This window comes from Pollachius pollachius (assembly GCF_949987615.1).
Source record: "Pollachius pollachius genome assembly, chromosome: 19".
NCBI lineage: Eukaryota > Metazoa > Chordata > Actinopteri > Gadiformes > Gadidae > Pollachius > Pollachius pollachius.
Genome location: NC_136952.1, coordinates 12551938 through 12566430, shown reverse-complemented (window position 1 = coordinate 12566430; position 14493 = coordinate 12551938). Strand labels below are relative to the sequence as shown.

General features: G+C 50.9%; 1 protein-coding gene across 1 annotated transcript; it reads left to right on the top strand.

The window, feature by feature from the left end:
- Nucleotides 1-3975: 3975 nt before the first annotated feature.
- On the top strand, nt 3976-13771 carry fscn2b (fascin actin-bundling protein 2b, retinal; the record flags this gene model as incomplete). The annotated part of the gene is made up of 6 exons (XM_079756382.1): nt 3976-4068; nt 4292-5018; nt 12423-12579; nt 12927-13048; nt 13153-13320; nt 13566-13771. 6 exons carry the CDS (start codon nt 3976-3978, stop codon nt 13769-13771), a joined length of 1473 nt encoding a protein of 490 aa, XP_079612508.1.
- Nucleotides 13772-14493: the final 722 nt, after the last annotated feature.

Below are 14493 nucleotides of genomic sequence, written 5' to 3'. Positions count from 1 at the left end.
GGGTGGTGGTGGTGGTGTTGGAGGGAGGGTGGTGGTGGTGGGAGGGGGGTGGTGGTGGTTCTGGGAGGGTGGTGGTGGTGGTGGTGGAGGGAGGGTGGTGATGGTGGTTCTGGGAGGGTGGTGGTGGTGGAGGGAGGGTGGTGGTGGTGGAGGGAGGGTGGTGGTGGTGGTGGTGGTGGAGGGTGGTGGTGGTGGAGGGAGGGTGGTGGTGGTGGTGGTGGTGGAGGGTGGTGATGGTGGTTCTGGGAGGGTGGTGGTGGTGGAGGGAGGGTGGTGGTGGTGGAGGGAGGGTGGTGGTGGTGGTGGTGGTGGAGGGTGGTGGTGGTGGTGGTGGTGGAGGGTGGTGGTGGTGGAGGGAGGGTGGTGATGGTGGTTCTGGGAGGGTGGTGGTGGTGGAGGGAGGGTGGTGGTGGTGGTGGTGGTGGAGGGTGGTGGTGGTGGAGGGAGGGTGGTGGTGGTGGAGGGAGGGTGGTGGTGGTGGTGGTGGTGGAGGGTGGTGGTGGTGGAGGGAGGGTGGTGGTGGTGGAGGGAGGGTGGTGGTGGTGGTGGTGGTGGAGGGTGGTGGTGGTGGAGGGAGGGTGGTGGTGGTGGTGGTGGTGGAGGGTGGTGGTGGTGGTGGAGGGAGGGGGTGGTGGTGGTGGTGGAGGCAGGGTGGTGGTGGTGGAGGGAGGGTGGTGGTGGTGGTGGTGGTGGAGGGTGGTGGTGGTGGAGGGAGGGTGGTGGTGGTGATGGTGGTTCTGGGAGGGTGGTGGTGGTGGTGGTGTCAGTGCTGGGAGGGTGTTGGAGACGCTGATGGTGTCGGTGGTGGTGCTGGCGGGATGGTGGGTGACACCGCTAAAACATCTGGTTGGCTATTGACAGGCGTCGGCATGCCGACGGCGACCGGGGCGCCCAGCGCATCAACAGACGATGACACGGGCCCCGGGGCCACAGTGGGGGAGCTAATGATGCGTGGGATAGGATACACACGAGGAGGGGACTGCACTTACCCTGATAATAGTCAGAGAAATGAAAATAATAGCACTGATCACAACAGCACTGCAGTGGAGGGCCTTTTGGTTTTGTATTAGTGAATACTATGTGTGAAAGCTATTTTTTGATTTTCTGTGTGTGTGTGTGTGTGTGTGGGGGGGGGGGGGGGGTGTCCGTCTGTCTGTCTGTATGTTTCTCTTGAACACATTAGACTTTTGGTTCTGTTAGTTCTGTTTTGTGATTTCATTCTGTGTTCTGAGTGTTTTGTTGAAGAAGTAAAGTGTGACAGAGAGAGAAGGGCTTTCTGGCGTACATGAAAGCACGCTGAGTAGAAGGATGAACACACTTTGGCAAGAGCCTTTTGTTTAAAAGTGTTTTTCATGTGTTTTGAATATGTTTCAGAATAAATGTGATACAAATTGATCAAAGGCACATGGATGCACGGCTCGTTCATCGTGCTGAATTACAGAGCAGGAGCACCCTCTGTTGGCTGTGCAGAGTAGAGCGCGTAGATTCGTAATTACTGTAAGAAGAAGACATTTTAGTTATAATGTTTTGGAATAACGACCGCTTTGTTTGGCTTGATGGACGGTGGATAGGTTGTTTTATAACGAGACTTTGTGTTGATAGGCTACCTCTTGAATCACAGATTATTATGCCGTTTTGCAACAAAAAAACTTGGTCAAAGGGTCAATGGGAGTTAAATTGTGGGTTCTCGTTTAAGCTTTGTGTGTGCATGCATGTGTGTGTGTGTGTGTGTGTGTGTGTGTGTGTGTGTGTGTGTGTGTGTGTGTGTGTGTGTGTGTGTGTGTGTGTGAGTGTGTGTGTGTGTGTATGTGCGTGCGTGCGTGCGTGTGTGTGTGTGTGTGTGAGCATGTGTGGATGTGTGTGCGGCAATGGCAGTAGCCTAGCCTGGTTTCAAGGACTGGGCTGAACCCCCCCGTGTTTACCTGTTAATACAGCCCGTACTATGATCAACCTTCTGCTCCTCTCCTCCTCCATCCTTCAGTCTCGCCCTCACTCTCACTGCCTCACCCCCTCACCCCCTCACCCCCTCCACCAGCACCAGCTCCACCTCTCTGACACCCAGGCCCACTCTGGAGAGTCTGGCCCAGCAGGCTGCCATCAGAGAGGCTGTGTAATGAATCCCCAGGCTGGGCCGTGTAAGAGGAGCTGCCTTGGCCTCTCACCCCCAAGGATAAGGCAGCGTTCTGGTTTCAACAACTCTCCCTGTGTGTCCCTGTATGAGCCTCTGTGTGTGTGTGTGTGTGTGTGTGTGTGTGTGTGTGTGTGTGTGTGTGTGTGTGCGTGTGTTTGTGTGTGGGTGTGCATGTGTGTGTGTGTGTGTGTGTGTGTGAGTGCGTGTATGAATGCATATCTGTATTTGCATTTCCCTGTCCATATGTTTGTGTTTTTAGCTGCGAGTTTGAATGCGTGCATGCTTGTGTACATATCTGAATTTGCATTGCCCTGTCCAAATGTGTTTGCATGTATGTGCCCGTTTGTATATGCATTTGCATTGGCATGTGCATGTGTGTGTGTGTTTGTATGTATGTATTTGTGCATGGGGGTGTGTGTGTGTGCGTATATGCATTAGGATTCTAAATTCGCTAAATAGGGTTTATGTGTGCATCTGCGAAACATGTGTGTGTGTGTGTGTGTGTTTGTGTGTGTTTGTGTGTGTGTCCACATCTTGAAGACTGTTGTTTCAAGATGTGTGGCTTTGCGGCCCACACACGCGTGCACGTGCCTTGTTTCTAGTTACCTCGTCTTTGTGTATAAACCGCCGCGTGATAAAGGGAGGCGGGGACGAGAGAGTAGAGCAGTATAAAGAGCCAGAGAAAGGTAGGATTACACACATATGGGGAGAGAGAGAGAGAGAGAGAGAGAGAGAGAGAGAGCTTAAGTACAACAGTATTCTATAAGACACTAAGAAGAGTCTTTGTCAGCTCAGCAGAGTGACAGCCATCGTATCTGTGCTCTGCAGTGCACGCCATGGAGTAAAATAAAGAGAAGAAATGTAACCAGTGGCAACACGTCCAGGAACCGAACACGGAACATGTCTCCCACCGCACCTGTGACCACCACGCCGCCGGATCCCCGGGCTACAAGCACCACCACCAGAGTGAAGAGCACCCTTCTCTGAGCTCAGGGCCATCGGCCTCGGTGAAAGAGTGACACCTGTGTTACCACGACAACAGACAGGTGATAGCCAGCGCAAAGGGCCAGGGGAAGGGGTGGGGGGAGTCGGATGCTATTTGCATCTGATCCAGGGGCAAGCTAGAGGTGGGGGCAGTGGGGGGGGATACAAAGAGAGAGAGACAAAGAGAGAAAGGAAGAAATAGAGAGAGAAAGAGAGAGAGAGAGAGAGAGAGAGAGAGAGAGAGAGAGAGAGAGAGAGAGGGAGAGAGGGACAGCGCCGGTGATGTCATTCCAGATCTAACCGTTTGGACCTCATTGATATTAATCCAGATTAGATGGGGTTGTAGGGGGAAGTTGGGGGTAACCAGGGGCAACCAGGAGTAGCCAGCGACAACTGCCCCGAGAGATAGAAAAGTTGGGCCAAGGTGAGGGTAAGGACTAGCATTCAGTCCAGGGAGTCCAAGAAAGAGAAAGGGCGAGACAGAATTTGAAAAATATATTTTCAGTGGAGAAAAAAAAGGGAAAAAGAAAGAGAGACTTCCTAAACCAGGAAACTGGAATTAGAACGCCGGAACGTGCTGTGAAGGAAGCCACAAAACCACAGTAAGTAAATTAGGAGGCTGGAAAAATGTCTCGGAACGGAGTCAGAGGTTGTGGGAGGGTGTAGGAAAGGGCGGCAGTGGGTAGTGGTCTGTGGTCTGGTGAGTGCTTTATATACTGTACCTTAATGAATTGATTTCCTGTCCCTCTGCCTTTCTCATTTCATCACTCTCTGTGGCCTCGCCTCCTGCCTGACAACTTCTTGCCATTATTTAACCTCACTCCCGCCTCCTGTTCTTTGCTGCTGGACTGCAGGTCATCATGCCTGCTAATGGGAACCGGCCCTTAAAGCTGCAGTTTGGCCTCATCAATTATGAGGGCCGCTACCTGACTGCAGAGGCCTTCGGCTTTAAGGTAAAAGCATATGCCGTTTCATATCACACCGGACATCCAGGTGACCACTGACTATAGGACGCTATTGGACAGATAAAGAGCCCTGCTAACCTTTGTATTGTCGGTGTCATGTACCCATGAGGAGCCGTGTCGGGCAGCACACGTCGACAACAGTGTCGCACCATTCAAAGTGGAGTCATGCTCTCGGTGTGCTCATGTCTCCCTCGCCCCCTGTCCCCTCCAGGTGAACGCCTCGGCACCCAGCCTGAAGAAGAAGCAGATCTGGACCCTGGAGCAGGAGTCCCACGACGGGCAGGTGGTCTACCTGCGCAGCCACCTGGGCCGCTACCTGGCCTCGGACCAGGACGGCCGGGTGACCTGCGAGGCGGACGGGCGCAACGCCGACTGCCGCTTCCTGATCGCGGCGCGCTCGGACGGCCGCTGGGCGCTGCAGTCGGAGCAGCACCTGCGCTTCTTCGGCGGCTCCCGGGACCACCTGTCCTGCTTCGCCCAGGCCATCACGGACGCCGAGCTGTGGGCGCTCCGCCTGGCGCTCCACCCGCAGGTCAACCTGCTCTCCGTGGCCCGCAAGCGCTACGCCCACCTGGCCACGGAGGACGGCGAGGTGGCGGTGGACCGCAACATCCCGTGGGGCGTGGAGGCCCTGCTGATCATGGTGTACCGGGACGGCAGCTACTGCCTCAAGACCAGCGACGGCCGCTTCCTGGGCAACGACGGGAAGCTGGTGGCGCTGAGCGGCAAGGCCACGGCGTACACGCTGGAGCTGAAGTGCGGCAAGCTGGCGTTTAAGGACTGCGAGGGGAAGTACCTGTCGCCCATGGGCCCCACCGGCACCCTGAGGTCCGGGCGGTGCTCCAAGCCGGGGAAGGACGAGCTGTTTGACCTGGAGGAGAGCCACCCGCAGGTGGTGCTGATGGCGGCCAACCGGCGATACGTGTCCATCAGGCAAGGTAGGAATGTGGACCGATAAAAGCCGACGTACGTAGGCGCGTCGTGGCCAGGGGCGTGTACACCCTGAATGATGGGAACCCCCTGATTTACTGTTTTGGTCGTTAAGCAAGACACTTTTGTCCAAAGCGACTTAAAGTGGAGCAAGGTTGGGGTAGAGGTGCCTTGCTCAAGGACGCCTAGTGGGAGTCTGAGGACATTGGAGATCGAACACCCGACACATGTAAAAGCACTGGCTGTAGGCGAGGAAATAGGCAAACACATGCATAGATCCAACCATAAACTCATTTCCCTAACACTCCTTGACACATGGAGTGACTTCCTGCAGAGAATCACGCATTTCGAGTTCAACGCGTGGTACACATAAAGTACCTACCTCTGCTCCGGTGGAACTTGATTAATGATAAGGTGAGCGCGAGCATACACTTAACTCCCACGTACACACCTAAGGGAGTAGAGTGACCACTACCTACAACTTCACAGACTACTACAATTACCACTACAGGCCTACCATTATACAGTGCACTGATACGCCCCACGGGAAACCGAGCCTCTCCATGTACAGGAACTACATTAGTGGACTGAAGCGATGAATATTCACAGGCCGGCAGTGAGTAGACTACTCTCCGGTGATTGGCAGCTGATGGGGGTGGTAATTATGGATAATGTGTTCTTTGGTGTTTGTGGGCCTTAATCTGCATATCCGCACTATGATGGGCCTCTCAGATCTTTCCAGGATACCCGGGTTGGGGATCGGCCACATTGGAGAGGTGTGGAGAATACACCTTTTGTTTTAACACGGTGATTCACCCGTACGCCAGTCCTTTGTGAAGTGGAGAAAACTAACACAATGTTTGTGCTGCTAAAGTGTTGTGAAATGAAGGGTTTGATCCAAAATAGGTGGGTGGATTAGGGAAAGTTTGTTAAGTTGGTTAATTGTTAATATTCTCTCAATCAACATGACTGAGGCAGAGGCGTACTGCTCTGTGTTACATTCCTATTTGATATTAATGTTCAGATTAGGGGCTAGACAACTTGTTCCAGGATGGGTGCCGACATTGGGGAATCAACAGGCCTGCATTAACCGGCCATTGGGCCCTGGGGCTGAGAGGTTTCGTGGGGGGGGGGGTGCTCGTGATAGGCCTCTGACCTTTGTAAGCCCCAAAAAAAAGATCACATTTGGCCTACGCCGATCGGGGGGCCTATCATCATCAAATAATAAAATAAAAAATATAAAAGCATTTACTGCAGCTCATGATAGGCCCCCTGATCTTCGTAGGCCCTGGGGCTTCAGCCCAGGTAAGCCCGTGCATTAAGGCGGCCTTGGGATTAAAACTCCTTTTGGCTGGGAGACAAATGTCCCCTCGTCTCCCGCCCCATGTCCCCTCCATACACCATCAAATTGTATTTTTTTGTAAGTGTGACAAATGGTCCCGTCACACTGAGAGACTTAACAGACTGTTATAACTCTATGAAACGATCAACATCATGATGTTTTAATCCGAGGTAAGCATCAACTAACTACACATTCTTGTGACCTCCGATACAGCCGGTTTCCTTTGCCTCAGTCTATTGCTGGGGTGGGTTTCACTTGATCAGCTTGTACCTGATCAGCATGCAGGCCGGTCGGCCCCACGGCTGGGCTGACGGATTACCCCTCCTCTCATTCCGGCCCGCACAAACACGATAAGACACAGCTCGAATTTTCAGCAAAGAAAACAGGCAAGCACGGTCCATTTGGATTATTCCTTACAGCGCCGTATGGGGCCTACCCTAGGCATCTCGCCCAGAGGGCCTTTCCTGCCTCTGCTCCAAAGGGTGAAAGGCCTGGAGGATTGGAAAGTGGTTTGGGTTCGAGACCAATAGCGTTTGTCACCACCGGGCCATACACGACCGTGACACCGGTCGGCGGGCGGCAGATTCTTGTCTGTGGGCTAGAGTTACCCCGGCCAGTGCTGAATGCTGTAACTGTATCGCTGCTTCGTCATTGTTCGTGGAGAGTAGTGAGGGGCTGGAGGCAATAACCAAATGACTAACGAAACGTGTACACACACACACACACACAAACACACACACACACACACACACACACACACACACACACACACACAATCGCGCACACAGACGCGCGCACACAGACACACAGACACGCACACAGACACACACTTACACACACAAACACACTCACTCTCAAATGCACATACACACAGCGAACTGATTGGTTAGGAGATCTGTAAGGCAACAGGGCGGGGGGGATAATGGTTGTGACGCACATTGTAACACACATGGATTCCCAGAGCGCTGTCATGTGTTGTGCTACGGGGACCTCATTAGCATTAACGGCAGGGCGATGGCCAAGATTTATGAATTCATTAAGAAAAGCAAGATACACGAAAGTGGCCTCGGGTCGTCGCTATTGTCTGTGCCGTTTTTTGCACTCGGACTCTCTGATGTAAATGTACTGACGCAAATGTACTGAGATCCAAGACGCTACTGAGAAAGAATGAGGCAGTATCCCAAACAGGCATGCACACACATGCAAAAAATATTCCCCTTTCTCTCTCCCTCTCCCCAGCCACCTCCCCCCTCTCTCTCTCTCTACATACACTTGTCCTGTGCAAACAAAAGCTTTCTCTTTCCCTGACACAGTTGTCCACATACACGGTCCCACTGGTTTGCCAACATTGAGCTGAGGTGAGCACATTGAATTATTGATGGAGTCGGGCCCTGTTCATAGAAGGTCTGGAAACCCTAGCTGATTCTTTACCTGGGCCAAATCCTGTCCCCCTCGCGGGCCTCCTGGTTAGGCACTGGTCAGCGTTCTCTCCCTGACTGACAGGCATGAACATGAAGGAGAATGTGGCCTTCCCTTTTTTACAAAAACGACTCCCATGGATGCAAGCCCCAACGCTGTCAAAATGCAACGGACACGATTCAAAAAGTTTTTCTGGGAGTTGTGCGACCCGCTCACAATGTCTCTCTCAGCGTTGGGGGTCCTGAGAGCGCAGAGAGCAAATGCAGGCTCAGGTTGTACACAAATCCCACAAGGTGGAGGAGGTCGCACTATGGGAGGTGGGGTTTGAGATGTAATATTTTACATGACATTTATGAAACTCTGGGAAAGAAATGCTACATAATGGATGCTCCAGAGACAGAGTCAGGCTCGCGTTCCTGTAGCCCTCACATCTCAAATGGCTTTAATATTCAATGCAATTCTGTGGTCACTCCCAGACTCTCCTTCTTTTTGGTGTAAAACTCCAACAGGTAAAAAGACAGAAGCCTAAAGGGATGCACAGGGATGGGATTTCTACTCCAGTGTGGCTAGGGGCACAAACATTGCAAGTTGGGCATGAGGCAAACGAGCAAAACAACAGGAAAGTATGAAAGAACAAGGATCAAAAGCCGAGCGGGGAGGGGAGGGGCCAGGCGACAGGAAACAGGAAGTGAGGTGAACCCAGAAAACAAATGAATGAGGAAGGAGAAGAGATATCAAAAAATATGAATCCCAAGGACGGAGGGGAAGCAATGCAGAGGGGGACATAGATAGGGAGAGAGAGGGAGAGAGAGAGACACACACATACACAGTAGAATGGACACCAGGATAACAGTGCAAAGGGAGTCTCAGAGGACATAGGGACAATAGGGCAGCTGGTGGTGGTGGGGGGACAGGTAGACAGCCCAGTACACCTATTGTCACCCTGTGCGTTCGCACATAAATCAACCGGTTTAGCCGCGGGTCCCAGGGGAGCCCAGGTGTCATGCTGACTATTTTAAGTGCAAACATGGTAAGAATGTTAGCATTAACAAGTGGTTGAACAATGACAATTCTTTGTTGTATTGCATTTTGTGTGTGGGAGCTTGTATGGACAAAGGCGCACACACACACACACACACACACACGTACACAAAACGATTTCCATGGTTCTGCTTCTTGTTTCTGCTCTGTATGTCCCTCAGTCTGTGTGTTTATGTGTGCGTTTGCGTGTGTGTGTGTGTGTGTGTGCGTGTGTGTGTGTTTGTGTTTGTGTGTATGTGTGGGTGCAATTGAGATGGCCTTGCCATTGTTTCTCTCATCACCTGCCTGTGATCCATCGAAAAGGGAGGTGGGGAGGGAAGTACACACATACACACACGCGCACACACACGTACACACACGCGCACACACGCGTACACACACAGGCATACGTACTATATACATAGCATGTAGAGTACAAAGTTGAAAAAGCTTGAATACGCCCTTGTACACACACACACACACGCACACAAGCAATGGTGTCATACTTAGAAAGCACTTTGACACACACGCATACACACACACAGACACACAATATCACACACACACACCTCTTCAAAGCCCCAGGACTAGCAACAGACAAGAGAGAAAGATGAATAGAGGGTTAGACAGGAAAGGAAAATGCAATAGTGAAAGATGGGAAGGCTGAAAGAAAGGAGAAAATAGGCGATAGTGGGGTTGGAGCGCATCACGTTACCATTAATAATGGATGTCAGAGCCATCTACCGCTGATTGATTAGTCAGGCCTGCTTTAGTTCCAGGACAACACCCAAAAGTGGAACTTGAACTTGCAACTGGTCCAAAATGTTGCACTTCTAAATCATATGCATGTGTGCATGTGTGCATGTGTGCGTGTGTGCGTGTGCGTGTGTGTGTGTGTGTGTGTGTGTGTGTGTGTGTGTGTGCACATCCCCCAAAAATGTGGTATTCTAAATATAATTTGGTATTCTTATGTTCCTCATCATGTTGTGTGAGGAACATAAGCAATGCAGAGAGCTCTGCCGCCGCGATACAGAGCTCCACATCATCTACATGTACTGCACTCTGCTGTGTGTGTGTCTCCACGGTGGCCAGGGAGCCTGCTTGGTATGCCTGACCAGGGGCAGGAGCAGGGGGGGGGGGAGGAGAAGGAGGAGGAGGAGGTGGGGGGTCAGAGACGGTCTCTCAGATAAATTAGTCCCCGGTGCTGTGACTGATATCTCCGGATTCATGGCTTGGGTTCCATCCTATCCAATCTCTTCCCACGTTCTCCATTTCATGCCCTTTCTCATCCCTCCATCTCCATCTTCCTCACGCCCCCACCACCACCACCACCACCACCACCACCACCATCACCCCCACCCCTCCATCGCTCTTCTTTTGTCTTTCGGTCCGTCAGATAGGTGTGGCGAGAGACCAGCTGAGCCCACCCCCAATCCCCCAAACCGCCCCCATACTCGTCTCTCTCAGTTGGATTAGTGTGAAATGGACATGTTAAATTGATAAACAGAGCATGACATTGAGTTGGGATGAAAGAGAGAGATTGAGAAATAGAGAGATGAAAGGGAGGGAGGAGAGGGAGTGAGAGAGAGAGAGAGAGAGAGTGAGAGAAAGAGATGATGGGGGACAATGGTTCTTTGGATAGCGCATAGAAAGCACAGAGGACCGGGAAGAGGAGGGAGTGGTTCCATTCAAACAGATAGTTTAATCAGCAGTGTGGACTCAAAAGAGCTGTTTATCCAATGTGTGCGTGCTCGCGAGTGGGAGCACTCAGGCAACTGTGTCCTTACAGGGCTTATAGTGAATGCACATCACATGAATGGACTTGTCCACAGACTGATTCGTCAGTGAAAGACAAGTAAGTGACCAACCTCTTGGTGACAAGCCAGGACCACCCTGGGCACACATGCACAAACTGGTACAACCAGAGGGCTGCATAAAGCATTGGTTTATCCACTTATATAGTCGCACATTTGTTGCTTTTTAAAAATATGTAGATTTTAATATTCTCCAGTTGATTTTGGTTCAGCGGCATTGGTGCTCATCAGTTGAACCTACTTAACCCAGACCACGCAATGCTCTCTGTTGTTCCCTGTTTACACCCTCATCGAGCAGACTGCAAGGGAAGGAGTGTGGGGATCGTAGTCCAATTATGATTGGATTGATCACAGGGATGAAGGGGGCGGGGCCAGGGCAGGAAGGTTTGAAGTCAACAGGGCAGGGAGGTGAAGAAGAGGGAAGATGGAGCGAGAAGAGGAAGAGGCCAGATGAGCAGAGCAGCAGGAGACGGAGGAATAACAGGTTATTAAAGGATTATGAAAGAAAAGGGGGTTGTGGCAGGGGGTTGTGGCAAATATGTATTATCATAACGTTAAGATCTAGGGAGAAGTAGAAAAATAACTATTAGAACAGATTTGCCATGTCTTTCACAGCCATAATAACAGATTCTACCACCTGGCTGCCACGCAACCAACCCCTTCAGCAGCATTCAACCAGGGCATTATCCCTGTGTGTATGTGTGCATGTGCATGTGTGTGTGTGTGTGTGTGTGTGTGTGTGTGTGTGTCCGTGCGTGCGTGCGTGCGTGTGTGTGTGTGTGCATTCAAATTCTTGGGTTGATAATGACAAGCTCTCAGCCAAGTGAGAGTTCCATGTGAAACTAATTGGATTCTAAGCTATGTTCACTAATTGTTTTGCCAGTCAAAAGGTGCCTATTTTGTGCCTGGGTGTTAATTAAGCAGTGTCATTCATAAAAAAACAACGAAACCCATTAACGGTGATCATTATTGTTAGAGAATGTGGACCCATGCCATTACGGTATTGCTGTGAATACGCTTCAGTCGGCAATGCTTTGTGTACTAGGCTTTCGTTTGGCTAAGCTCTGCACATGAGGTCTGCAATGCTCACAAGATACATATACGTTTGCGTGCACCTGTGTGAGCTTTCTCCTGTGGACCTAGATGTACAATGTTTATACAAAGAGCATGTTTGTATTAATAAACACAGTATCCTGGATGGGATTAATTCTAACAATGTACAGCTGGAGCAAACACACTGGTGAGCTTTTGAGTTGCAGCCAGGGAGGTAGATGAGACCCAGATGGAATAATAAGTGATGGTGTTTGTGATTGGGGGGGGGGTCAGCGGTATGCAGAGCCTCTTGCTGTGTCACCCCCTCTCTCCCCCATATACTTCATTCAGCAATCAGTGAGTCTAGGCCAGGTCTAGGAGTTATGACCGGTCTGAGCCACTTATAAGGGCGCCCAACATTCGAGGATCACACGCGTGATTACACGCTACCCCACGCTGGGCTGAAGCTAAACATAACAATACAACGCTGATTAGGAGTTGTGTTGCTGCGTTCCCCCGCTGAGTAGTTGGGGTCCACCGTTGGCCCACTACAACCGCGGTGAAACACAATGAAGAGCAGCGGAGGTCAACGAGTCATAGTCTATATTTTCCCTTTATTTACAACGCAGTAAATCAAATATACCACTTGGGTCAAACTACGTTCAATTCAAAAAATATCTCCCCCGCCAGTTGAGCGCCGGGTAAGCAGGTTACGCGAGGGCAGCATTTTGATGACTTCCAACTACCCTTCTTATTAAAATGCTGATTCGTTCTTCTATTCCCAGGAGTCAGCCTGTCGGCCAATCAGGAAGACGAGACGAACATGGAGACGTTCCAGATGGAGATCGACAGGGAGACGAAGAAGTGCATCTTCCGGACCAGTCAGGGGAACTACTGGGCCCTGGTGGCCCACGGAGGCATACAGACCACTGCCACCGACATGTAAGAGACGCGGCAGGGAACTCCGCACAAGTGGGTGTGGGATCCTTCACAGAGTCACTTACTAGCAAAGAGAGAGAAAGAAAGGATAATAAATAAATGGTGTGCCTTCGTTTACAAGGGATAAACCCAATGCACATATGTTGAATAATAAATACACACCTACAGATCGTAGGCCTATTGGGTCTCTCCGGGTGGTCGGCAATAGTAGGCTGTCTTAGAAAGTTTAAAACAATAAAAGAAGCTCCAGTTATGAGGTAGTATTTCAACCTGTATGAAGAACATTCAATTCTGCTTTATTTTATACTTTTATGTTTCTGTTTCAATATTTGTCACCCTCTAAAATAAAGATCAGCCGACACCATGTTCGCACTGGAGTGGATGGGTAACAGAATGGCGATACGAGCCAACAACGGTAAATACGTCTGTACCAAGAAGAATGGCCAGCTACTAGCCGTTAGCGACTCCATTGGTAAGCCCCTATTTATCAAACTGATCTCTTTAATGTTTTTTGCACTCTGTGGACCTTAACCATTATCTCCTCGCTCTTTCCCTTTGCTGCCCTCATGTGACCAGGCGAAGACGAGCAGTTCAATCTGAAGTTGATCAATCGACCAATGCTGATCCTCAAAGGAGAGAACGGCTACATCTGCCACCACAAGACTTCCAACACGCTGGACGCCAGTCGATCTGTCTACGACATCTTCACCTTAAGCTTCAATGACGGAGCGTACCACATCAAAGGTACACGCACAGACACAGGCATGGGCACACAAACATACACACACACAGACACACTAACTAAAACACAACGGGCCTTCAGTTTATTCATGGTTCCTCCTCTCGTGTTGTGTGTACAGCAAACACAGATCATTGACATGACAAAAAGTTGCGATCACAGTTGGCAGCCTTATGATTGGAGCCACTGTCATCCGCCCCGTGGGTCACACATCAACTCCCTTTACGTTGTCTCGGCCCTTCCCCTACAGGCGTGAGCGGGCGGTTCTGGTACGTGAACAGCGCAGGGCTGGTGTGCTCCGACGGAGAGACCCCGGAGGACTTCACCCTGGAGTTCCCGGAGCACGGCCGCATCGCCGTCCGCGGCAAGAACGGCAAATACCTCCGCGGAGACCAAGGGGGCACCCTCAAGGGCGACGGACTCAGCGCCAACAGCTCGGCCCTGTGGGAGTACTGATCCGGGACCCCCGACCCCCAAACCACCAACGCTGCTCCTTCTGGTTCTGCAAGGGGGCAGGTCAACCATCTACGCGCTCCTGCTCCTTTAAGGAATAATAACGCTCCCAACAGCCTCGAGTTAATCTGGACCTGAAGGATAGGCCAGTCGCCTGAGGCCTCTCGTTCACCCTTGGGTGCAGATCCGGTCTTTGGAGACTAAAAGGCAGAGCAGTGTTTAAAAGGGTCATTTGAAAAGGGGGGGGGGGGGGGGGAATAGCATTAAAGTGTGGAATCTCATTACGGAGAACTCTTTTGACTATTTAGTCATTTAGCAGACTCTTCTATCCAAATCGACTTCCACTGAAGTATTTTAGATACAGGAAATCCACAAGCAGGGTGAGGCATTTTGCTAGGGATGCTTACAAGTTGACTGCGGGCATCGGGGATTGACCTCAGAAGGTTTCGCCTGGGACTAGAACACCCTCCCTAAATGGGCTCATTAGTTGGGAAAGTGACTTTACTCCAACATGGACCTAAATGAAGAGAGGTGGTGTTGAAAGTGTGTTGTTGCTAACGCAGTATTTCTACATATTCATTCTTGGAAATGTTATAATATTGACATTGGTTAATAATTCCTACTGATTGACCGACACAATAAGCCTGAGTTCAGTGAGCTACTGTATCTCACTGTATTTCTCATGAGGGAAAACTCAGTATGTGTGTGTGCCCCTCTGATAACGC